Raw genomic sequence first — 23,531 nt, forward strand, 5'->3', positions numbered from 1 at the left:
TGTTCGCCATGTACCGGGAAGCTGTGCACACACGATCAATTCCTCTGGACGGGGTCTGGTGTTCCGTTCTGACGTTCTGCGCTTTGTCGATCCGTTTTTACCTTTTTGGTGATCGTGTGTGTGTGTCGTTTCTGACTTTGCATTGCAGTTAATTTATTTAAAAAAGAGTGTTGAAAGGCACGACATCAGCGTTAATCGATTTTTTTCCTCCTTATTATCGAGAGCTAGTCTTTTGTGAATGTGTGAAGTTGTGTTTGATGCTTTCATGTTTATGCTTTCAATTTTTCTTCTGTTGAAAAAAATTTTAAGCAGAATAACTGCCCATTTTTTCACTAATTTTTGTTTAATTTGCTTTTATTTTTTGCTATTAGTGCTATAGAAGTAGTTTTTGCTATTATTTGTGTTAGTTCTCTTCCATTTTTCCTTCATTATTTCATGAGGTATTTTTTTTTTCATGGAGAGATTTTGTGTACTTTTCTTTTATTATAAATTTCGTTTTCGTTACTAAGTTTGTTTATGTGTTTCACTCTTTTCTAGATATTTTATTTTCTCTTCTCCTATTCTTTCTTCTATTTTCTTCCTCTTTTCTCAAAAGATTCTTTCTCTTTATTTACTTTGACATAAAATTTTTTGCCACATTTGTTGTAAATTTTAGTTTAAGTATTACATGTCTTCTTGAGCTGATTTTGCACAGAGAAACTTGTACATGAGAAAAGTACTTCTTCCTTGGTTTTGCCTTATCCTGGGCATGCTTGGCTATTCAATTTTGTATTTTTGATTAATTTTTTAAAAATAAAATTTAACCTCTCATATTTAGCTTTACAATATCTTCACTATCAAACTATATTAAACATTTCAAAAATTTTTATTAAATTTCTTTCAAAAATAATTCTCCTCAAGAAACCGTCAAGATCGCTTCGTTCTTACTTCCTGCCGAACAAATACTCGAGGTCTCCGAGCGGAAACGGCCGTCGGTCGGAACTTTCATCCTAAAATAACATTTACCCACGCCAATGCAACACATCCACCGCAGATATGCATTCCGGACGGAGAGATTAGGGATCTCAAACAGACAACCGTTGAGAGAGACAACGGGCAAACGGCCAAAAATGCACTGTAAGACGAGATTAAGGCAAACAACGGCAAGCGTGCATTTTTGAGTCAATATTTTGAGTCATTTAAAGGATTTATGAGCTCGATGGGCGACGTTGGAGAGACCAACAAATTTTCCAGCTGGTAAAATCATTTCCTTCCACAAGTATGAAATATTGCCGTTTTGGTTGGAAAGACGCAGTTGCACGTGTTTTGTTTTGGAAGTGCAGCTATTTCTACAAGGTCCCAATATTCGTTTCTTCTTAAAATCATTTCACGTTTAAAACAAATTCAAAATTGACCTTGCTTGAAGAGTACTACTCACATGAATAGTTATTACAGTTCGTTCGCAGATGATCGATCACTCTAATCATTTCCCGTTTCAGCTCACTTATGAAGTGACATTTACAACGGCTCAGAAAATATTACTATACGCTCAATTTTCTCTGGGGAAAACCGCTCACCAAGGCTGGCCAGTTCTCAATCACTTTACCAGGCATTCGTTCCAACCCGTTATTGTTTGGCGGCAAACTACTGAGACATACGGTTTAGAGTTCGTTAAAGACAAATTTCTCATGCTACCAGAGTTCGACAAATAGCTCTAGCGCGAGCGGAAAGTGCTGCTACTGCTGCATTTTTCTTTCACATGAAACAATTAGTTGCTGCTGTTAGTTCTGTTTTCTGAGGCTTCACAGAACATGTCGCCGGGGTGCAACTCCAAACACCGGCAGGAGAACACGCTCTGTCTTTTGAGCTCTGTTGCTTTTAATATTGTTCTTTTCCTTCCCTCTGCGCTCCTCTTCTTTGTGGGAGATCGGGTAAGACGGTACATGGAACGTGAAGAGACCCCGAAGAACAAGTCGCGTTAATCTCGCGTCCCGTCATCCATAAGTGATTTTCCGTTCGATGGGTTCGGTTCGTTTTCTTGGCGCTGGGTATGCAAAAGCAAAACCGAAAACTGGTTAGTTGCCCTGCACGCCTCTCTTGCAGCGCCCTTTCAAGGTTCCAGGTTCCCTCGTGTTGTGTGTGATAGGTTTGTTTTACTGCACGGAACATTATGCAGCCGGACGCGCTTATGCGCTTCTGGTACACATGATCGGCATAGGACAGAGCGTTCATAACAAGAACCATATGTGGTCGCCAGTGGAACAGTCCTGAGAATGCGAAGAAACCGTGAAAGAGACGATAGCCGACAATGCAACGCACCAACCGCGTGTGCGAACGAACTACAGCCGAAATCTCTCAACACCAACCCTCCGTAGCCACTGAACCTTTCCAAACGGTTTCTTAAGCTGGCGGATAGCGGAAAAAGGAAGGAAGGGGAGAGGGGAAACCACTCACCAAAAAATTATCTACGACAAAGTCACGTTTTATTGGTTTTTACAACGTCAGGATCTTCTTCCAGTCGGGGGACGGGGTGTCGATGGAAATGAGAAGGTACCTAGCAATGGAGGCATAGAACAGGCACCTTGGCAATGATGAAGAAGCAGCCGTAGAAAGAGGAATAAAAGATAAACACCCGGACACTTGAAACCACCTTCGTCGGAAGTTGCCGTTTGCCCTTAGGATTGCTTCCAAAACCGATAGCCGACCTCCGTACCTTGGGCTACTTCTAGAACTGCCTTCGCTTGTTAGCCGTTGTACACGTACGGGAAATATTATCAAATGTCAATACATCAAACAAGCATTAGCCTTGAGTAGCCGGAGTCCCTGGATCGGCTCACTCAGGACACTCTTGAATGTTTTCGTCCCCCCCAGACAGAGTCTTCCTCTGTTTCGCCGAGCTCAACTTCTACTTCGGTGGTCCTTGTATCTGTCCACCGAAGCTGTTGATTGTCACACGCCCCAGACAAACAATGCAGACCTAGAACCATGCTTCAACCGTCCTTTGGTGTTGGGTCTATTTTCGAGGAAAGAAGATTACGAAGATGGTGGCCCAAGTGAGCGAGGTGCTTTTGCTTATCAGCTCATCCGATAGTGTCCGATATAAACAATTTGTGTGTATGAATGTGTGTTTTCTCTGGAAATTGTCAAACACTGGCTGATGGGACGATGTCGGAATTTTGAATGTCATTGCCATCAGGAACTATGTGACTCACGCGTATCGATAAGCGCCTAGCCTGATAACGTCTTCGTGCCAAGAACTTGCTCTTCGTAAATTTATGGCTTGTGGGTAAAGCATTTTACCGAAGGAATTTGACACCGCTATCCCGGAGATGCCTTCTAGGCCACCGGGACACGCACATCACTCAACTTCTTTGATAAAACCTCACCCTACGGTTCTCATTCCACCGGTCATACACCATTTTCCTCCTATTGTTGTGCCCTGCTATTACTTTGACAGCTGCAAATCCTGCCAGCAGCTTTGCCGCGGAATTACCTGTAGGAATTTTTGGAAAGATACCGAACACACGGAATGATTTTATTGCCCACTTTGCACCATGGGTTCTTTTGCTAAATTCACTCCGCAATCCTTCGGAACATCTTTATCGGTTCGCACCATTGTGTATGTGCCTGTGAATCATTCAAATGTTTCACCGGGGATCAATTAAACCCCTGATCGATTTATGTTACCGGCAAACGCATTACCCGTACGGTGTGAGAGCGAAGTGATCTTTTCACCTTGTGCAACCGGGCGCTGTGTGCGAAAGTAAAACACATGCTAGTAGAACACGTTACCCGAGAGCACACAAAGCCAGCATCTTCGCATCTAAAATGTGTGGAAATGGTTCATGGAACGATGAACCAGGGCTTTGGTCTAAGTGCCCTCTATTAGAGACTGCTCGGAGTAAGGCACAATGGAAGAGATTTTCTTTGCTATATGACAGGTTTATAAAGTATGCGAAAAAGTAATTTGATGTTCAAGAAATTTCAAAGACTCGTAAGCCATTCGCCAATAAAATTCAAGGTAAGTTTAAGTCTGGGAAAAAAATTATTCAAGAGCACAGCTCGAAGTTATTTCTGGGTTAAATCAATTTTGATAAAACCAACAATAAAGCCCACTGTTCCACGTCCTTCCCTAGCAACACCACATAACCACATCCGGCCTTTTGGTGAAGGTGTGAAATGACTGACAGAGAAGCATTCCTCCAATGCATCTTCATCGTTGCAGCTCAAATGCATTCACCACCGAAGCGTTCTGTTGCAGCGCAGTATTGCACCGGTGTTGCAATCGTGCACCCGCACACGGTGCTCGGTACGGTTCAGTGGGCGTTTTGTGATGTACCACCGGGTACATCAGGTTGGGTTATTGATTTTACACCTTGTAGAAACCTCGCTCGAATGACGGCTCCCTTGGTGGTGACTGAAATATCACCCTCCCATCGGATTCCCATCGCCCATCGCATCGGAAGGTGCTCTGATCCTTTCGCCAAGGATCGGCTCACAGCGTTCTCAATCGGCGGATGGTTGGTTTACGATAGCGTTGGGACCTTGTGGCGCTAAGCTCTAGCAGGGATAAAACGGGAAGATTTCAAACATAGAGCGCTAGACGTTCTTCGGCTGCAACATCAGCTGCAGTTGCTGGTTTTAATGGGCAAATTCCAGGGCAAGGAATCATGTGGTGTATATCAAATATTCAACTCAAATCGACGGTTCACACGATAAGGATGAATTTTTCGAATGCAACCCTTCAAATTAAGTAGATCTTTTCGTGTGGAGTGTGGTGTGGTGGCATATTTTAATCTCAAGAAGAAAAGACACATTTTCCAACCATTTTCTATTTTCCTTGTTGAGCAACAGCAGCAGTAGCAGACCCATCTCCTTATACTTCAGAACCACTTTTCATCACCACTTGCCAGTCTGTTGTTAGCCGAGCTTGTTAATTGTACTCCCATGTTCCATCCAACACACAACGACCAGATTCCAAGAAGTTCTCTCGCACTGTCTTATATGAAATATTGGGTACGAAATAACAAAAAAAAAAAAAAGAACACGCACACGTAAAACAACATCAGAAGTCGTCTTGTGTTCGGTGTCGTGCCTTTCGGATAGATCGTAAAGAGTCCCGCCTGCCGGAAGCCACCCAGACCTTCAGTACAGTAGCTAGCGCGCTTTGGTAGAACAGTAAAAACCACCCAGAAATAACATCTTTAGTGCAGGCACAACATTTAAACACACACATACACATCGATTCGTTCGACTTCATCCTTCCATTTTCCTAGCACGATGTGAAAAACTCCGACTCCGACGATGATCAACTTCCTCCTTAAGTGGCTTTCCAAACATTTTGTTTCTGTTCTATTTGTCCCAACCACGCCTGGCAGCCCTCCGCTTCGTCGCTGCTGTTCGAATTAGAGATCTGAAAAATTAATTTTCCTCATTTCATATCGAAGCCGAAGAACTGAGGTTCTATCGTACCGTTTGATGCGTCTGGTAAGACAGCTACAGGAGAAAAAAAAATCGTATGTTTGCTTCAATTTTTCTGTGTTTGTATTAAAAAAGAATTGAAATTTTTGGGAGGATGGAATGCTCGTGTGATATTTACGTTGTGGGGACTCTTTTCCCTAGAACTGATCCCATTTAATGACCTAGTAAACAATATGTGCTTTTTGTAAGGAGGACTTTTCGTTTAAATCTTTTGGTTAACATTGTTCGTTCTAGCAGGAAAAGTTTTGCTAATTAATTTCTTGTTAATACGTGCATTCATTTTCTTCTTCAATTCATCAATCATCAATAAACTCGTTATCAATGTTTATTTCTCAATTAATTAGTCTGAATATTCCTAAATCGTTGTGACAACTTTTTTTCGACGATGGCACTAGCAGCTACTGAATGAAATGAAATTGACTTCTATCGAATATTACCACACCAGGTTGTATGAGAAACAGATCTAAAAAACTTGAATATTATACTTCTTTTTAATTGGTACTAATTAAACCAAGAAATATGAAATGTCATTAAAAATTTAGCCTCACTTTAAACGAAACCTTGACAGCACAAAAAACTGTGTTTTTTTTGCTGTCAAGACGACTAGATGTGTTTGTTTAGCTTTGAAACATGTTTCGGAAGCTTTACACCATCGAACAACCATTACAAACATGATGCCTTATAGTGTTGATGGTACCTAAGTAAAGGCAGCCAACATCAACACAGAGAAACTCTCGGCTAGAGCTAGAGACGAAGTCAAGTGGTCTTCTCTAACTCGAGTGTAGTTGTTCCAGCTCCCAAAAGCCGTTGCGAAGGTTTCAGCTACACAATAAGATTCGGTGTAGACCACACTACTTCAGCCTGCCCGTAGCTGGAAGCTGGCTTAAGCCCCATTCGGAGAGCTTAAGCCCTGGCCGTGTGGCAGCTACGGACCGGATGATGGACAGTCGGTCACATTTTCAACTTCGGCAACCCCAATGGGAGAATTATATCAAGTGCTGTTCAGTTGATGCTCTTACCAGCTCCTGCAAGTGCTCCCATCCCCCATACCGGTCCTCGACCGGAGCATGTACACCTGACCAGCAGGCCTGCCTGAGCGGTTGGATGTTTCCAATTGAATTAAAGTCGATCGTTCCTGGGCCGAGACTCGCAGCCCCGTTGAAGGTGATGTACGTGCTCGAGCATTAATCGCAGGCAGCGATGGCACTGATGTCAGTGGACCGTTAGACAAACTGGACATAGCAATCCCAGCGCGTTCAGTTCAGTGACCTGAGGCAGCTTCTTGGAAATGCGTGTTCAAGACGCATCATAAAGTTGGGAAGAATATTGCTCCACCAAATACACCGATCCTGCCCGGAAATGTGGACCAATCTCGCGTGCTGATTAAAATCATGTTTTCACCATTTTATATGCCCCATCTGCAGGCAAATCGGATCCGATCGTGCTATACAAGGAACGTAACGGTGGGAGAAAATTAGAAAACAACCGTCTTCATGTCGCCTTAATAGGAATTTGCTTCTTACGCCTTGGTAGGTTCATGCCAACCTCTTTACATTTCCAAAAACAAAACAAAACTCGCTCATGTAACGCAAGCTCGTAATAATATCGTAATAAATGGTGAAAATCACACCATTTGCAATGGAACACAGAGCCCGACACACACACACACACACACACACCCGGTGCGTTCGGAAACCTTTTTTTTACGGGTGGTCTTTAGATGCACTAAAACTCTGAACGAGCAACGCAAATGAACAGAAGAAAAAAAAACACCCAAAATAGCAGAAAAATAATATCATGCAAAAGATAGAGAGCGAGCGGAAAGGTTTTTCACTTCGATCCTCAGCCGTACCAAACCAAAACACCACTCTTCGAATGCGAACACTCGTATGTACGTAAAATCAACAATTTAATTTCGCTCCCCCCCCCCCCCCCCCCCGCCCTGCACTTCGAAAACCTTCACCGCTCTACACTCAGGAAAAAGCTCTCAATTTTCGGAAAAATACGCGCACGAACACACTCATAGGTAAAGTTTTCCGGCCAGCGCGCACACACACACACACACTCACACGCACTCAAATGTGGAAAATATGCACACCATCCGAAAAGTGCTTTTTGCGGCAAATTTCCCCATTTCCCAAGGAAATGTAATGCAAGCGCCACTTCCCAGCACAGCTTCCCGGAACGCTTTTATTCACGGGATGTCTTATCCTGGTGCTGTGTTTGCTGCTGCTATCCACACTTTACTCACCTCAGCTCTCGAAAATCCATTTTGGAGTTTATTTTTTACCGGCAATTTGGAAACGCGGAAAATTCCGTTCCCACAAACCTCATTCGGCTTCTCCTCCTTGCCTACCTTTTTTCGCTGTACTGAGACTGATTGGAAGCTCCTCGTTGATGTCCCCTACTCCATGGAAATAAAATCTTCTCCGAGGGGAAATAGGTGAGGTAGTGTGCTATGTGGTTTTATTTTTCGTGTTCCGCCAATGTTCTCCACAAAAAGGCCTCCCCCTTTTTGTCACGACACCCCATGATCCAACGCGGGGCTAGTATTTTATTTCGTTTATACTTTCATTCAGCTCCCTGTGCAGTCCGCGAGAGTTTGAAGGTGGTTTGTCGGGAAATCAAAAGGATCTTCTATCTAGAGTGAAGGTTAAGTATGGTTAAGGTAAACATTAAAGCGTTCATGAGCTGCAGGCTTGGCGTCAATGACTGTTCAGGGATTGGGTGGCAATTTGTAGCCATCTGCCGACGTGCAAACGATTGCCTTCCGTTCCGACGATGGAAATTAACCGATTGGTGCTTGAGGATCGAATGGAGGTTTGATGGTTTTTTACAGAAGAAGCCCTTAATTATGATCCTATAACATTTGTTACGTCAGATGTGTGTAAATTTCAATCGTTAGGGAAAAATAAATAAATTTTATTCCAAACTGTCCTGTTGCTTGTATGGTAAGAACGGGTTGAGAAGATTTAATTAAAATAAGCATCTTAGAGTAGAGCTATTAAGCAATGTGTTTACTGCAATTTTGCTACGCGTGATGAAAATAAGAAATAAAACGAAAGAATACTAAAATCTCTTAAAGTCGTTATTCTGAAAATAAATTGAATTAAATATAAATAAATATGAAAGAAAAATTGAAGAAATGTAACATGTCAAATAAAACAGTCAAGAACATCATAAAATACATGATTGTAGTTTAATAAAATGTTAAACATTTAAAATGGAAAAGAATAAAATAAAATTGAATAAAACCGTTCATAAATATAAATAAAACATTAGAAAAAATTGTGCCTAAACTAAACTACTCGCAACTACTCTTGAAAAATGTATTTTGCATTTGCTTCATAATTATTAAATGGCAAATTCGCTAATTTCCCGATCAAAACACGAACAAAACAAATTCGTTAAGCAAGCGAACCGGAAGCGACCATTGAAACGTTTCTAAAATTAGCAAACATTCTCGAACAGCCTTTTTTATTACATCCACGGTTTTCATTACCACGCCAGAACTGAACCTTAAACTCAAGGTCATTTAAAGGAGGACGAAACAAAAGCTTCCGGGAAAATGTTGCCTCCCCTAGGGATTCCCATTTTTCCTCCTACCATCACACAGCTGAAGCTTTCAGTCAGTCAGGAAATGCGTTCAGGAAAGCTTTTTCCCCTCCCCTGTCTCCCTCGGGGACGCTTATTTAACCTTTTTCAGCGTTTTATTTTTTCTTGACTTCCCTTTTTTTGCTTCTTTTTCATCCTTATAAATCGGAAAAGAAGGAAACGGTTTGGCGAAATCAGGAATCGAAGTATCGAAACCGGAATTGAGGTTGGTGGAAAATAGCGATGAAGCGGAAAAACTCCGTCATCTTCAATTCGAGTTTTTTTGTTTGTCTCTAGCCTTTTTTTGCTGCTTGTTTCAGTCATCAAGAGGGATCTCGAATGGTTAGGATGGTTGGGGTGGTGGTTGAAGCAACCCTACCATGAATCGTGGGAAGAAAAATGATCCTAATCTTGGCCGTTCCGATCGGTTCAATCAGCGTTTTATCGTCCGGCATTTGGTCGTTTGTTTTGCACGGCATCCTGTGGGTATTTGTGTGCGTGTGTGTGTGTGTCTGTGTGGAGCTTGGAAGCCAGGATGAGGTTTCTTAACTTCATTTTATTTTCCACTCACAGACACACACGCACCAGCTCTGTATCTCCCACGTGAAAGGCCTGAAAGTTATGACTTTTTCTTTTTTTTTCCCCCTTCCACCATCACCTGAACGTCCCGCACGGTATTAACACCTTTCCGTGCTCGGTGGAAAGGTCTTAAAAGGAAAGGAAGTCCTAAACAGTACACAAAATCGAGAAATCAATGGCAGGATACGGAGTAGTTTTGGGGTTGGGAAATAAAGAAGCCCGGTGATCCGGTGTGCCGGAAATCGAATTTCACATTCAAATCCAATTCCTTTCACCTTTCGCTACCGGGATACACACCTTGGGCGCTTGGTGCTACGTTTGCCCGTTTGCCAATTTTACCAACAGTGAAACCTTCCCTCCCCTACAAAAAAAAGGACACAGCCCAACAGTTCTGCAGCAGTCCGGTGCCATTTTCTTATTTCCTAATCAAGAGAATCAACCTTTCGCAGTGCGATTCGGTAATCACACGATTGAGCAGTTTCAGTAAGGTTGTTGGTGTTGGGTTTCTTGTGTTTTCTTCTCATTATTTTTCCTTCCATTTCCTTTTTGTGGAAGCAAGGAAAACAAAAAGCAAAAACCAAACATCATTTTACGAAAGCAGTACAAATCAAGGGGCTAATGTTTTCATCGATTCTACGCACAGCAAAAAAGGTTGTTTTTTTTTTCGTGCAGCAGAGAAAATGTTAAAAGCCTTATAGGAGCACAAAATCGTTTGAATTCAATGAAAAATAAAAAATGAATATCAAACTAACACTGAATCACAAAGCAAACAAAGTAAAACATGTGAATAAAGTTAAATAGTACATAGGAAAACAGTGTGTTTTGAAAATGCTTTCCGTTTACTAGCAAGAAAAAAACTCTCCTTTGACACACATCGCACGAATCCCGATTTCGTCTCAATTTTCTGAACCATTCCAATCCTATTTCGATCGAATTTTCTTCACAACACACCCAAAAGCAGAAAGCCCGGAAATGAACCATCATCTGCAGATCTGAATGAAGTATCCTTTCAACCTTCCCAACACATACAGCCTCCCAGAGACTTCCCGGCCTGGTGAGATATTTTTGGTATTTTCAATCCTCTTTCCCCTCTATTTTTCCTACCAGCATTCCTCAGCGCATCTTCGCCTTTTTCGAAGTCATTGCGAAGTGAGCTTTTGACACAATTCCTATACCAAAACAACGTGCCCACACACACATACACACATGCACACAAACGGCACAGGTGTGCGGGACCGGAAATTGGGAAAAGCTTCTTTATTCGCATCCGCCACTCATTTTCATCAACGAAACACTAACCGGCCGTTTGGGAGACAAACAGCCGCACAAGACACAATGCCGATCGACCGACTGCCAAGGATTTGTCAAGTTCAGTCTTACGCCAAAAAAAAAAAAGGAACGGAAGCCCACGGAAACGAAACTCAGCTGGAAATGTGGGGAAAATCGATTTTTGGTCACTTAAGACGCTGAGTGCCACCGACGTTGTAGGTGGATAGGGTGGATGGATGGGTGGGAAAAGGGTGTTGGTGGGTGCTTTCGATTTGCTGGCAGGTTAAGTTATTTATTTAACGAGCTTTGGATGAGTTTTGATTTTTGTAAGGATTTTTCTTATTTTGTTTTTCTATTTAAGAAACAAAAATTATTAGCTTGTCTTGCTTGTATTTGTATTTTTATCGTTTTCGCGTTATTATTTTTAATTATTATCGAAATCCTTTAAGACTAAAAATGTTCTTTAAAATCCTTAAACGTTAAAATACTCAAAATATCCTTTAAATTTAAATATTCAGATATTGCAGAGTACCAATTATGGGAAAACATACCAATAACTTCAATATCCTCATTCATTTTACAAATGTTTTACAACTGTCCTTGGCAAGCAGACATTAAACGGTGATGAAATGATGAATTGCAAAATAAAACACCATCACTAAACGCGTTTGATGGCGCCCACGGGCAATATCGATCTCGATTGACTTCCATGACAAATGGCATCAGTAAGACGCATCAACAAACCCGGTAGGAGCGAATACAGAGGATGGGAAGCAAGAAGGTAGTGGAACTTAGCAGCCTGCCGTCTTTATCGTGATTGTCCTTCCTGTGGTCATGTTTCCTGTGTCCATATCTTTCGCACATTAATTTTCCATCCATTTCCTTTTGCGCTTTTCTTTTTGTTTTCATTTTCTTCCATTAACGTTTCGGAGGAACCTCGTCACCGTGTCTCGGGTGTCAACTCTTGATTGTGTTTTAATTTTACATCAATGTTTTTTGCTTGCGAAAGAGAACAAAACTCGTAAGAAAAAGTATTAAGGAATGGATTTTCCTCCTTGAAATTGTGCAATATTCTCATTAGCGAAATGGTGCCAATGGTGATGCGCTTCGATAGGAATGTGATTGCAGAGGACTCAAATCAATAGAACTACACTGACTGAGCATAACGTTGTGCAATAAAAAGGCACACCTTCTCGTACACTTGGAAGCGGTTTCCTTTTGTGTAGGACAGACCACATCTGCTACAGTAATGAAACTTAGTGCAAAAACACAATCACTACTTTTGTCCATAACCAAAAACAATGCATTTGAGGAAAATCTGGCGTGAAGGTCCAACAAAGAACCAGAAAATGGGGTAAGAAAATATTGAAGAAGAAAAAAAACGCTCCTTTGTTTAGTCTGGTTCATCCTGGCACGTGTTTAGCAGGCCCTTGAAATCATTTTACATATTGTCACGTCCAATTGCAATCAGTTTGCAGTGTAAACGATCGAAAACAAAGGAAAACTGCGCGTAATTGGGAAAGTGTTTGTGAAGTGCGAGTTTTCCATTACAAAAACGACCATTCAATATCGATAATGTTCGTGTGTGTGTGTGTGTGTGTGTGTGTGTGTGTGTGTGTGTGTGTGTGTGTGTGTGTGTGTGTGGCTGATGGGATGAAAAAACTACTTGTAAAAGCTTGTAAAAAATGAAAGTTTAAATTCTATTTAAATAGTAAAAAATCGATTCATGTTTGCACCATATTTGCATCCATTTCTTTAACCTCGCCTTCCTTAACTGCGACCGGATGCGACATCTTGCAATACATTTTATTTATTTCTGTTTTCTTTCCTTTCTCTTCCAGGTGAGTGCTTGTTTCTTCTACTGCAGTTTGTTGTTCGCTGGTGGAATTCACGCCCTTCACGCAAGGACAATGTCTACCACCGGTTGGTAAAAGAGGCTGCCGAAAGGACACCGACGAGAGCGAAATAAGCGCCATAAGGGGATAAACAGCGCGCACGTGATTAGGAAACGGAATCCATGTCCACCTTAGCCTTTTTTAAAAAAAACGGGCGTGGGAAAAAAGGGGTTTGTAGGTGTCACCCTACCGAATGGTGCGCGAAAAAGGCAAAAGTTTCCACCAAGAAGGAAAAGTTTAGGAATTCTTTTGCGAAGAAAGATTGTTTGCCTTTTTTTCTTTTTGGGGTAGCGTCTCGATAAAACTGCTGCGTGCCTGTAGGTTGTCGTGTTTCGTGTGTTCCAGCTGAAGCTTCATTTTGTCACCTAGTTTGATGCTCTTTGTCGTTTTTTTCTTTACTGCTTTGTGCTTATGATTTTAACGGACTCACGAATCGTCACTTCATTTCTGTCCGAAATTGGTCGACTAGACATTTGGAATGAAAAGAAAAACTCAGTGTCTCAGACAGGTGAGAAAAAAAAAAGTGCTCCAATACTATTCTGAAGGTCACTGCTCGCAAACTTTCTCGATGATGGCGCTGTATCACAGCTGGAAGGACCCGTAGAGAAAGAAGTATGACATTTAATGTTGTTTCTTCAAGTTGGTAAATGGTAAATTGTTTTTATTGCACCTTTACACAAAAAAATGGACACATTTTCACCCCATAAGTTGAAGAAAAGTCATTCACTTTCTTCAGATGTTTTTTTCTTCACCCGAAGACTCCACACAGCGAGAGTGAAGTTGGAGTCGCTCAAGAAACTAAAATTAAAGCGCCATTTTAATGCGATATTGGAACCAAAAAAAAAGTTCCTTTCTCATCGTGTTGGGTTCATTTTGTGGAAGGAAAATAAAAATACACAACATTATCACACCAGCAAGGTGTGTGCTGGCGCGAACGATCGCGAAGGTGAAACATATTTTTCATTCGGCGGTGGTAAAAACAAAGGCAAAAAAAAGCATTGGTAAATGACTTGCTATTCTATTGAAGGCGAATATGATATTGATGAAAGGTGAGATTGTGCGAAAGGAAAACAAAGTTCGCTGTGCCATATTGTGTGGCGCAGGCATGATTATAATAGCCAGCCGATGGAGACACGATAGGGTGACATTTGTGTGGAAAAGTGTCTACCAAAGTTAAGCCCTAAAGGGATAATTTTGCTTTCAATTTGACGCCAAAAAAGTGCAATCGAATGATGGCGATAGCGGTTGATATGATGCCTAGAAACGGTTTAACAAGAGGGTGGTTTGAAAAGTTTGGGGATTCCTTCAAAAATTATAAGCAATTTCCGAATGTTTCAAAGCAAGTTACTTGAAGTGAATTTACTTGAAGAAGCCAGATCTTTGTATGAAAGTCAAGATCAGAAGTCTTCATGCCTGGCTTCATCTCAATAATTGTCATATGCATGTCCTGAAAAGGTTCAGACTACTAGCTATCGGGTCATATCCTTCTTTATGGCATGAATAGTTTAGACAGCCATTTGAGGATTAAAGAGTGAAGGATTTACGCAGAGTTTTCGGAAAATTTTAGGACTTACATTGTGAATTTTATGAGGCTCAACTTCAAACTAGGGTGGGATCTCAGATGTCTGAGAATAGTTGAAGTTTGTAATATTTTTTTACGCAAAATTGTGGGTTTGTGTAGTTTGTTTTAGAACTCGTCTCCTTGGCTAAAACCGTTCGATGAAAACGGAATCTTGCAGGAATTGCAAGTAACATGTGATGAAACACATAAGAGTTCAAGAAGTCTCCGCGCAAAATAAGAGTTCAATACCCGAAGGACTGCTCATAAATCGCATTGATGTTCTTAACTCTCCCTTTCCTACGAATATGACTAACAATTGCATTCATAAAAACATTTAATTTTGCACACGCATACGTGAAATCAAGCAAAACTGCTATCCCCTTTAATGAACCTTAAATATAATCCTATGATACCGTCAGACATCTCCACGGACAACCGGCATAATTCGATTTTTTAGCTCACGCTCGTCCTCTCCACCGAAAAGATCGGCAGAGATACCCGAAAATTCACCCGTTGGTGCACTGCAAAGAATCATTAGGCGAACTGCGTTGCAAAAAATTTATATCAAAACCCTTCCTGAGGTGAAATCTACCAAAAATTAAGGGTTACAGACGGCAGGATTTACCAAAAACTCCCCGGCTTCGCTGTGTTTCACCGAGGAACAAAGCCAAAAAAACCCGCTCATGCGACGCTAAGCTCTGAAATCTTAAGTAACGATATAAGGCACTCGCCATGTACAAAAAAAAAAGGTGAATCGACTCACAACGGCTTTCCATCATTTGCGTGCTTCTCCGAACACACGCGCGCCCATCCTTTATCCTTTCCGTACAATACACTGAAAACGGAATAGGTAAAGATGAAAAGGGAGAGAAAAAAAAGCGCGCGAATCTAAGCAGAGTCCCGAATTTTATCCCCCATTTCTGTCCTGATTCAAAGTCTGGGACCTGGAAGTCTTCCTGCAGAAGTTTTTAACATACACTCACAGGCGAAGGCATTTCGACCAGTTGAACTTTGCTCACTCGCTGGCAGCAAAAACTAAAGGACCTGCCCCCCCCCCCCCCCCACCCCCCACTCCCTCCCTTTCAAAAGTGCAATCGTCAAGAAAATCAATCCATAAAGTGATCCCATTAGGATCCGTCATCCAATTCTCAGCCTTTTTTTTTTTTGGTTGGGAACGGGCAGGGAAAAGGATTTTCCAAGATTTTTTTTTCTGCTGCTCCACCCCCCCGCAGTTGTCCTTGCTGGTCTGTTTTAGCAAAACAGACGGAAGTTTGGTGCTGCTGAGCTAAGCTGCTTTTCGGAAGCGCACATCACATACACTCACCCGGTAACGAGCGAAGGTCGGCAGGAACCCTTGGAAAATCAAATTCTCCGAAACGCTCCGCACGCCAAACCTTTGTCGGTCGCTGTGCAGTGGAAGGACCCTCACTGGCTTAGACGTCACATATGCTAAACATAATCGAATTTCGAGCCCACTCGGTGCCATTAATACGCATCGAATGGTAAAATCGAGCGAGCATGGAGTAGTGAACGGAGGTAGGAGCGAATGGGCGACAAAGCACGAAAAGCGAAAAATGGAGTTCCTTATTAAATGCATGAAAATATTGATCGATATATGGTTGATGGGTGGGAAAATGTTTGGCCTTGATTGAGCCTTGAAGAAAAAGGAAAGTTTGTTTTGATTTTCATTCGGTCGAGAGCTTGCATTTAAATTTTTTTTTCCTCTTTTCCACAGGAAAAATGCTTCATTTTTGTGCAGAAAGAACACTTTTATTTTCTTGTTAAACTTGTTTTGATTTTAAGATTGTTTTAAGCATTCCCAAACCGATAGATTCTTTCATTTTCTTGCAACCTAGCCCTAATTTTTTATCCAACACACTCTTTACTTATCCGATTCCCCACACTTTTCATGCCTTCAGGGGACTACTTCAAACGTATGTATCCCGACCAGCCCTTACCGAAAGGTCCAAGCTGACGGATGCAAATAGAAAAGTTGTCAGTTTTTCTCCCGTGTGCCCTAGCTCGGTTCACAAAAATCTTAAACCTTACCCGCATCCTTCTACGGTGGAAAAATGAAAATAAAACTTTCCCTTGTATTTCCCTTTTTTGGGGGCGAAAATGTTGAGCTATGTGAATAACGAAGCTCCTCCGGACGCCTCCGATGGAACGAATAAAGAAGGTTCGCCCGTTCCGATCCTTGTCCCATCCCAGCTTCAGTGTCTGCAACTTTGGAGCATATAGATTTCTTCACCGTACATGAAAAAGCTGGCGAAAATACGACGGCCCGAGGCCAATCCTGCGGGATGGATTTATGCAGTTTAACACTTAAGGATTTGCCTACGGGTTTACCGACCCGATATCCTTTTTCGCTCTACGCTTTTGCCGGGGAAAGGTTTTTTCCTTCGTTTTCGTTCGGGGAGCAGGATGGAACATCCTTAGCCGCAGCCGTCGACAAAGATCCTTAATAAGAATTTGCCCCATTTCGGATCCCGCCACAGTCTCCTCGAATGATTCACCGCCGCGGAGTGATGGAAAATCTTTCTCTCCCTCGCTCTCTCTCTCTCTCTCTCTCTCTCTCTCTCTCTCTCTTTCTCTCTTGTGAAAAATCACACACAGGGTGTGTATGTGCTGTTGTACCGGAGGCGATTAGGATGATATTCCCGAAAAATTCAATCGTCGTCTACTTGCTCAACATAAAATGGGGTTCTCTTTTTCGCGACGCGCTGCTGAAACCATTGACAGACGACCAGATTGTATCCTCACACATGTATGTATGGGTGAACCTTTCCACCCGGTACGGTTCAGGGATCCTACCGGGAAAGTCAAGTGAAAGACGAACAGGCCATTTCGAATGGCAAAACCTCGTCACACCGTGAAGCGAGACAGGGACAGTTGTTGTTCTCCTTTCTCACTGACACAATATCCCACCCCAATACATGGTGAGACGATTGCAGTTTCACTAGGCTGGGTGAGAAAAAGGACCAAAAAATCGACTCTCCCGCTATTTTCTTCGGGTGGATTCTGTGTAACTCCCGGTTGCTGGCGCGTGAGTTCCTTCCACACGAGGACGAAAATGAGTGCTCGAGGGTGGTGAGAGCAAAAAAAAAGGACACAGGAAATGTTCCAGCAGCCGGAAAAGCGAAGGGGAAATTCGCTGCCGGAGCGAAAATGGCTCTCTTCGCCGCACGAAAAACGGCTCTCGGGTTTGCACTCGGTTTTTTTTTCTCGGGTTGGAAAATCGATGAAAATCTACACTCTTTCACTCTAGCTTTGCTTTCCTCTCTTTTCTCCCTGCTTATGCCGTCACCAGCCGAGATCGAATTTTCCTCCACTATTTTCCAATGTTGAGGAGCGAAAATATGAGCTGCTCTGCATTTTCTTTTATCCTGCGAGATGGTAAAAAAACACACACACACAAATCGCTGAGAATGAAAACAGCTTCAGCATGCGAATCGGTGCGGGAGAGAGAGAGAATAAAAGAAAAGCATAAAAACATAACAAGAGCATCCTTCTCAGCATCAGCTGCATAATGCGAGAGGAATCGCTCGTTCGCAAGAACACGCAGTTTTCGCTCTGTTTCACTTGCACACACTGTACACACCACATCACACAGCCGATCGAAGCGAGCGTGTGTGAGCGGGAAAGACAGTGAGAGTGGAGAGAGCGTGAGAGCGCTGGTCTGTTTTCGCAGCGCTACACTGGGATGCGATGCAGACCGCATTCGGTCAAAACTTGCCCCGAACGGTCCGGTTTCGAGCAAAAAGGTGAGTAGTTCGAGCAGTTTGATTTTGACCGTCGGTGCGTGTGGACGTAACGTTGCGTCGCGTTGCGTCAGTCGACGTCTGGAGAGTGTTCGCGATCGGGGGAAAAATCAGCCCTTTTCCTTAGTACTTTTCGTCAGTTCGGCTGGAAAGCAAGTAAATCGATAATTGAAAAAGGAAACGCAAGAAAATAGCCTTTCGGTTTGCATACTTCACGGGTACAGCAGCAGCTGTGTTGCGCTGGTACGGATTGCTTGATTATTGCCTGGTTTACTGAGTCGCGCGTTTTTGCTACGTGCGTGCGTGCGTGTGTGTTTGTTTGTAGCGTATCGAGCATTCCCAACCAAAAAGGGAACACATTGAACAGAATGAGCTGAATTTATTCTTGTAATCCTGCGTTGGATGCGTTTGGAACGAGCACCAAAAATCCGAAACCAACTCCTGTGCCAGTCGGCGTCAAGCACAACAGCATCATCAGCATGTTGGAACACGCACGAGAATGTAGCTGAGGAAGAAGCGGAGTGCGAGTGTGTGTGTGTGTTGTACATCTGCTAGTGATAAGCACATGGCTTTGTGACTACCCGGAGCAAACTATTGTGAATGTCAGCAGAGCTCTAAAGGCAACGGAGAATCCGGTTTTTTTTCGGGAAATGGAAGTGATGACGAACGATGCTACAAGCCGATTGAGTAACGCAGCATCACAGTGAAAATACGGTGTGTCTTAGTGTTATGCCACAAAGGAAAGAATTTGGTGAATCCTACACAAGTTCCTCTGATGCAGATGATGTGTTCATGCTCCGAATCACAGTAGGCAGTGTCTGGTGTGCATCACAAGAAAGTGAAGTTGTGCGTGTGTGCGGATTTTGTGTCCAATTCGTTGTGTGTGATTTACCAGGAGGATAGTGCAATTTTCGGATTCGAGAATTCCATCAATATCACACCCACCCAATAGTTCGGCCTTCATCGCATCTTTGGCATTCATGTTCACGCGTGTACAGAAAGTGAGTTTTCCATATCGATATGTGTGTTTTCAGTACCATTGTGACCTATCCCTCTAACTTTGAGCATGAGGACTTCATGCAGTAGGCGCCTGTATCAGTCAGTATGTTTCGTTACGAAGGCTTTTTTCTCTATATCAAACGATTTCCATACTAAAGGCACTTAAAAAAAAGCACCAGAATCGCTTCAAGACGATATTCCACCAAAATCTTAGCAGGCACAGAGAGAGAGCACGAGAGATCCTTGGCCGTACTTTTGGTTGTGCAAAAATTGCGGTACCGTGCGAACCCCCCAAAACCAAAACAATAAATCGATAAACACCCCAGAATCTTGCCTCCCATCGGCTCCCTCTGGAAATGTTGCTAGTTCGCGAAAACCAGGGAAATCCACACACATAGACATCGAGAAAAAAATCGCTGGAGCTGGAACTCGTGTTAGGCTTCTCGGAACATCCTGAACCCGTGGGAAATTTCTCTGCGAGAGCGCGAACACATCTTTCCGTGTCGTTTTTGGCAGGATTTGGTGTGCGTATTTTTGTTGTTGTTGGACGACATACGTTCCAAAACAATCGAAAGCCATCGTGTTCTGAAGAAGAAAATTGTGATGCACACTGGTTGATGGATAAATGCTACAAAACTCTGGAGTTCCTCTCCAAGAAAGCAGGCCTGGTTCTTACCATTCGTGAATCCTTGGTGTGGTCACACACACACACGCACAAACCGCTCACGGGAAAATCACGGAACGGCCAGTAACGCGAAAAAAACGTGCGTCGCAGTTTGTCGTCCTTTTTGGCCTCGTTTTTCGCTCTCCAAATTTTCTGTTTTTCCAACGAAGCGAAAATTTGGCTCCAACGACAACAAAAAGAAGAGGAAAAACTCTCCTTCGGTAATTCGCACTCCCTCTCACTCTCTCGCTTTGGTTTTCTCTCTCTCTTTAGTGGCGGAAAATTTTGCAATTTCGCGTCAGCTCACTCGCTCTCTCTCGCGAGCTGATGTTTTCAAATTCTCTCGCTCTCGGGTTCAAATTTTTCCCGATTTTCGGCAATGAAAATGTTGCCGTCCTTTTGCCCACACAGACACGATCCCGAATCCCGAAGTCCTGTTTTGCCGATGGTAAAAGAACTCCGTTTCGTCTTGCAATTTTCCCCGCGCGTATCCGCTTGCACCCTTCCTAATACCGCAAATTGGACGTCGCTATTATTTTTCCTTCTCCGAAATTTTCGTATCCTTTGTACCAAGGCCACAAAACAGCACAGAAAACGGAGAAAAGAAAAGAAAATAAGGGACAATTTTCGGAATGGGTGCGCTGGCTGCGACTCCGGTGCTTGGATTTCAGCTGAACGTAATTCGAGCTGCGTTTTTCCTTCCATTTCCTACTCCAGCTTTGTCCCAGTCGTTGGCGGTTTGTAGCCTAAATTTTATTTTTTGGTCCACGGTAAACCTTTTCCTTCGCTGTGGCTCCATACACAGCATCCTTATACCTTTTTCCATCTGTTTTCGGTGTGTGTGTGTGTTTGTGTGAAAGAAATACTTGTTTTCCATCTTCATCTTCAAAAATTCTTACGTACTTTAGGGCGTACTGTTACACCCGTCTTTTCGCAATGTTCTGTTCGATTTCTCGTGTTGACCCCGTTTTTTTTTTGTCTCGTCCCGGGTTGTGCGGGGAGAAATGAATTATTGTAACCCCCCTTTCCACCATCCCACACAATTCCGGTATTTCCGCTCTTCCTCTTGGACACGACAACGGTGACGACCTTCTGGCGACGGTTAGAATGAACCCAGGTCCCCACACAATCCGACCAACTTCTTCAACTTGTGGAGGAGTTTGTGTTTTTTTATTAATTTATCGATTTCTTGTCCCTAGCCCAAGAAACAAACACGAACGTTTTGTCAGCTGTGGTTTTCTGGCGATTTGGTGTGGCGCTTTGGTGTGATTGTGACGGAATGTGTCCCCGACCGTGCGTAGGTCAACGTTAAAATCGTTCCTTATCGAACTGCTAAGGCCCAGATAAGCCTCGAAGAAGGATAGAAAAAAAGACTTTGCTTCTGAAACAAAAACAAAATCATCCCTTAAAATCTAAAACATTACCTTTTCGGGTTGTTACCCCGGGGGTGTAGAGCCGATCGTAGAACATCCTTAGGGCACCACAACCAAAAACCCAGGGTAGCGCGTTTTTGGGACATAAACTTCTCGGTGCTGTAGCTTTTTTTCTTTCGCCCGTATTTACCTGCACTTTTTCCTAGAAACGCCCTCCGTGATCAGCCGTGAGAAGCGATTGGGCGGTCATTAAAAACCCGATAAGCGCCAGCTTTCTTTCGCCCCGAGCGCAGGCATCCTTCAATGTGCTCTTTCGGGTGACATTCCGGGCGTGCGAGTCACGGTGCGGAATCCCACTCTACCTGAGCGTTCTGCGAACACACGGAGAGGAGGGATTCGTGTACAAAACGGGACCCCAGGACAACGGGTTTGTGGTCTATTGCCATTGAAAAACAAACCCACTGTTGTTGTTGTTGTTGTCTTATCTTCAATTCGCTCTTGCTTTGCCCTTTTCTTTCCATTTTACAAATCTTTACACATTTTTTCGATGGTTTGTTTTCTTCATATTATTGCTTTCCTTTTTCGCCGCCGCTTTGTTTTACTGGATTGGTTCCTTTTCTTTACCGCTCGGAGGCCTTTTCTAGTGTTTATAAACAATCGGTAATCGATCGAAAAGAAAGAAAAGCACCTGTCGTCGACGAGTGAAAAAATTTGGTAACATTTTCAAAGACTCAGAGCTCCGAATGGATTTTTCTTCGTGTGCAACTACTCTTCGATTGAGGAAAAATTGTGACAAAATTAAGAACAGTGTCAAGTGCCACAGTGAATTATGAACCAACCACCGAATTCGTTATCAGTGACAAATAGTGAAATAATTCAAAAATGTAGTTCGAATTCCAGGATTCGGTGAAAGATGGATGTGTTCCTGGATCGTTTTTACTTCCTCCATTTTTTTCGTACGGTTCAGTTTAATTTGCGTGCGTTTGAGTGTATTTTGGTGGGTCATTTTCCTGTTAAATGTTCTTTTCTTTTTTCGGTGTTTATTGTGAAGCTCGATTTTCCTGTAAACAGTAAAGCTCGTGTCAGCGTGTGTGTGCAAATCAATAAGCAAAAAAAAAAAAAACTCACATCAGAACATCCAAATGCACACACACACACAAGCCTACAAAAGTACGAGGAAAAAAGGGTGCATTTTTCTTTCTGGGGAAAAGTACAAACCGTGTGTGTGTGTGTGTGTGTGTGAGGGGAAAGAAAAATCATTTTATTTTCCACGCGTTCCCGATTTTTCCGAAAATAGCATTTTCGCGTATTGTTTTCATGGTTTTCCGGGATTCCGAGTATTTTTTTTCTCTTTGGTTTTCGGTTAATTCGTGCGCTGAAATGTGCTGTTGTGATTTTTGTAGGTTTCCGATCAATCCGCCCGCCGTACATTCCTTTTCTGCATTCAAGTGATCGGAAAATTCAAAAAGGAAAACGCACACACAACTAGCAGGCATTTCGTGTACCACGTTCCGGAATCCCACTTTATCGTCAAGCGTCATGTTTTTGCTATTTTTATTCATCCTGATTTTGGTGTTTTCATTATTTTTTAAAAATATTTTAATTTCATTTTCTACATTGCCTTTAATCCATAGCGAAGAAGCGTACCGTGTGCGGTGAGATGGTGCATGAATCAGTGTGTGTTTTTGTGTGTTAAGCAGTGCAAAGTGCCCGGCCCGAAATCCATTTAATGTTGCGCGTAAAGTGCTGTGTAAAGCGTGAGTGATTGTGTGTGTGTTTTATATTATTTGCCGCGTGCATGAAAATCTCACCCCCCCACGCAAGAAAAAAGATCGAAAAACGCGGATGGTGGTGTTTTAAGTTTATTTTATCGAAAATTTATTGAAAAGAAGAAACAAGCGTGTGAAAATTTAAAGAGTTCTGGAACGGAAAAATTTCGTTGCGTTTCTCATGCGGTGCCGGTAAAAGTGTTTAGGCCCCTCCCGGTGCCAATGAGCAACGCTGGTCCGGCCACACGTATTCCGGTGGCGATACACCGGTGGTGAGCGACCCCTACCCAGTGCAACGGTGTCACCAATGAACCAGGTGCAATGAACAACTCGTACGAATACGACGCGACGATGGAGTGTCGCGAGAACGGTGTCCTGCGTGGTGCCATCAAACACACCAACCGAGGTTATTATTATTTCATTTTGTTTTTATCTTGTTTTATTGTGCTTTTTTCCTAGTGTTTATTTTAATTTGTTGGTTGCTTTTTTGTTAATTTGTTTGCGTTTGATTTACAGCGCTAACTAACGTTGGGGTTTTTTGATTCGATTACTGAGTGTTGATTTATTTGTGTGCTGTTGCTTGTTTTGACTGTCAACAGCTAGAAGC

The 23,531-nt window shown here is 42.7% G+C and overlaps 1 protein-coding gene across 5 annotated transcripts in view; it reads left to right on the plus strand.

Annotated features, from left to right (window-relative positions):
* The window catches only part of LOC126567717 (teneurin-m), a 504,494-nt gene that overhangs the window by 304,983 nt on the left and 175,980 nt on the right, over positions 1-23,531 (plus strand). Inside the window, exon 1 of one of the 5 annotated variants that reach the window (XM_050223976.1) lies at positions 23,243-23,330. The exons of the other annotated variants lie outside the window; for them this stretch is intronic. Within the exon in view, the coding sequence (XP_050079933.1) occupies positions 23,246-23,330 (85 nt within the window). The 5' untranslated portion in view covers positions 23,243-23,245. Of the gene's footprint in view, positions 1-23,242; positions 23,331-23,531 lie in introns of those variants that run through there. 5 annotated transcript variants of the gene reach the window in all.

The sequence above is a fragment of the Anopheles maculipalpis genome, chromosome 2RL, assembly GCF_943734695.1.
Source record: "Anopheles maculipalpis chromosome 2RL, idAnoMacuDA_375_x, whole genome shotgun sequence".
In the NCBI taxonomy this organism is placed as follows: Eukaryota; Metazoa; Arthropoda; class Insecta; order Diptera; family Culicidae; genus Anopheles; species Anopheles maculipalpis.